Below are 1,912 nucleotides of genomic sequence, written 5' to 3'. Positions count from 1 at the left end.
AGGTAATTTGCCGTATACATTTCTTTATTAGTGTGTGACCTAAGATGACCTTAATTAAGCCAAGTCATCGAGCAGCTTAGGTCTACTCTATGTTGAGGTCACAGTGGTTGGGACCCAACTGAATTTTATCCTGGGGTAGACCTCCTGACGTCACGCGCGCGCGGCTTCCTGATTGGCAGATACGATAGCTGCCAAATGTCCACACTTGATGACAATAATTACAGTAATAAAATCGAACATATGTTCATTTGTTTTCCTAATATCAATCGACAAACACCTCACACGAACAAAGATACGATAAATAAATTAACAGAGCGAGTAAAGAAGCGAAGGGAATAAAAGTTTTGGGTGCCCAGTTCCCGACTAGCGGCACCACACTCGAGACGAGCCAGCAAGTATCGGCTCAGCGCGACTTACTTCCAAACTGTATTTCGTTGCCCAAAGTCAAGGTGTTTAGACGTGCGCGACTGTCTGCCTACTGAGGTATACCTGTGCCCGTCATTGGAAAGCCCTTCGCTGTCCCTAGCCCGGGTGCCTCCAGTGCGTTATTCTTTTGGGAAAAGTGAAATGGAAAGCTCTATCTGTTTCCTTTAACTGTGAGTGGTTAATACGTACATGAAGTGTCGCCGATTAATATATATTTACATGTATATTTGATAGAAGGGAAGAAGAAAATAAGAATCTCCGAGAAAATATATATACATATAAAAACACAATTAGTCTTTCTACGTGTTAGAGTGACCGATGGAAGTGGCGGTGTTAAGAACCAGAAGTCGGTAACTTAAATTCAAAGAACAGTGAAAGAATGAAGTTACTGGCAGTGTCGAGTGACTTTCGCAAGTGTCTCAGAAAAGCCGCACAAGTTCCCTGCAAAACAAGTGTCTCTCAAGTTATCTACAGAACAAGTGTTTCTCCAAGTAGTGTGTCAAGCTGGGTACCAAAGTTGCGGCCTAAATGTGGGAGCCCGCGGGTTAAATGAAAATTTTTAGGTAAGAACATTATATTTTTTTCTGTTTTCTGTACATTAGGGGAGTATTGGAAATCTGAATGCATTGATATAATTTCCATCCTCGTAAATATTTGGAATGTGTCATTCTGTATACTTATCGTGGCAAACTGTGAAAGTGTATCCAATTATCACTGAAAGACAGGGTAAGCAAGTTGACATATATCTGTCCGCACCGAGTCGTAAAACTGCCTCGATGCAAAGCAAAATATTTAAAAGTTTCCAATAATAATCAAATCTAAAGGACGGCAAAAAGAAAGGAAAATTCCACAGATCTTTACGAAGTATTTCCCTCTCAGCGCCGTAGTATGTGTAAACCTCCTGATGTGAGACCAGACGTGTCGAAAGGCCTCTCCTGCGGTTCAGACTCCTTGACTCTGGACTCTGCGCGAGATATGGCAAGTTCTTGTTTGCGAACCAGATGACAGGAATCAATTAAGAACCCGGTTTTCTTAAGAGGAGCTGCCTATCGGTCGAAATGCTCCGTGTGTCTCTGAAGTACTTACGCTAAAAGTAGGAGAGCTGGTCGCTTCATTATCCTAGATGTTAACTATCAAGGGGTGGCCTGTTTTCGACGTAGTAAGGCCACGCTGTTCTACTAAAATTGTTGAAAAGGGGCCAGCAAATCTGTGAGAATGTGGCAACTTGGTGGTAGACTCTGCCACGAACCTTGAGAAAACTCGTCACCAGACAGTGTTAAATTAACGTGTTCGGGGATGCTACGTCTACTGCGCTCATCACGTGCAAAGGCCCTGGACCGTCCGCGCTCTCGCCTCTCTTTCATTCCTCGTATTCTATGCGGTTTGGGCTCCGGTCCTGCTGATTGGTAAGAGTGTGATGGGGTTTCAGTGAAAGAGAGAGGGAGAGCTGTATGGCCATTCTTTCGAAAGGACGGCGACTCACTCA

The 1,912-nt window shown here is 43.7% G+C and overlaps 1 protein-coding gene across 1 annotated transcript in view; it reads left to right on the top strand.

Moving 5' to 3' along the window:
* The first annotated feature begins 418 nt into the window (after positions 1–418).
* The window catches only part of LOC119590752, a 30,340-nt gene continuing 28,846 nt past the window's right edge, over positions 419–1,912 (top strand). The window contains exon 1 of the mRNA XM_037939461.1: positions 419–989. Within this exon, the coding sequence (XP_037795389.1) occupies positions 976–989 (14 nt within the window). The 5' untranslated portion in view covers positions 419–975. The remainder of the gene's footprint in view (positions 990–1,912) is intronic.

The sequence above is a fragment of the Penaeus monodon genome, chromosome 27 (assembly GCF_015228065.2).
Source record: "Penaeus monodon isolate SGIC_2016 chromosome 27, NSTDA_Pmon_1, whole genome shotgun sequence".
NCBI lineage: Eukaryota > Metazoa > Arthropoda > Malacostraca > Decapoda > Penaeidae > Penaeus > Penaeus monodon.
The sequence above is the reverse complement of the archived record's forward strand: the minus strand, read 5'-3'. Positions and strand labels throughout refer to the sequence as shown.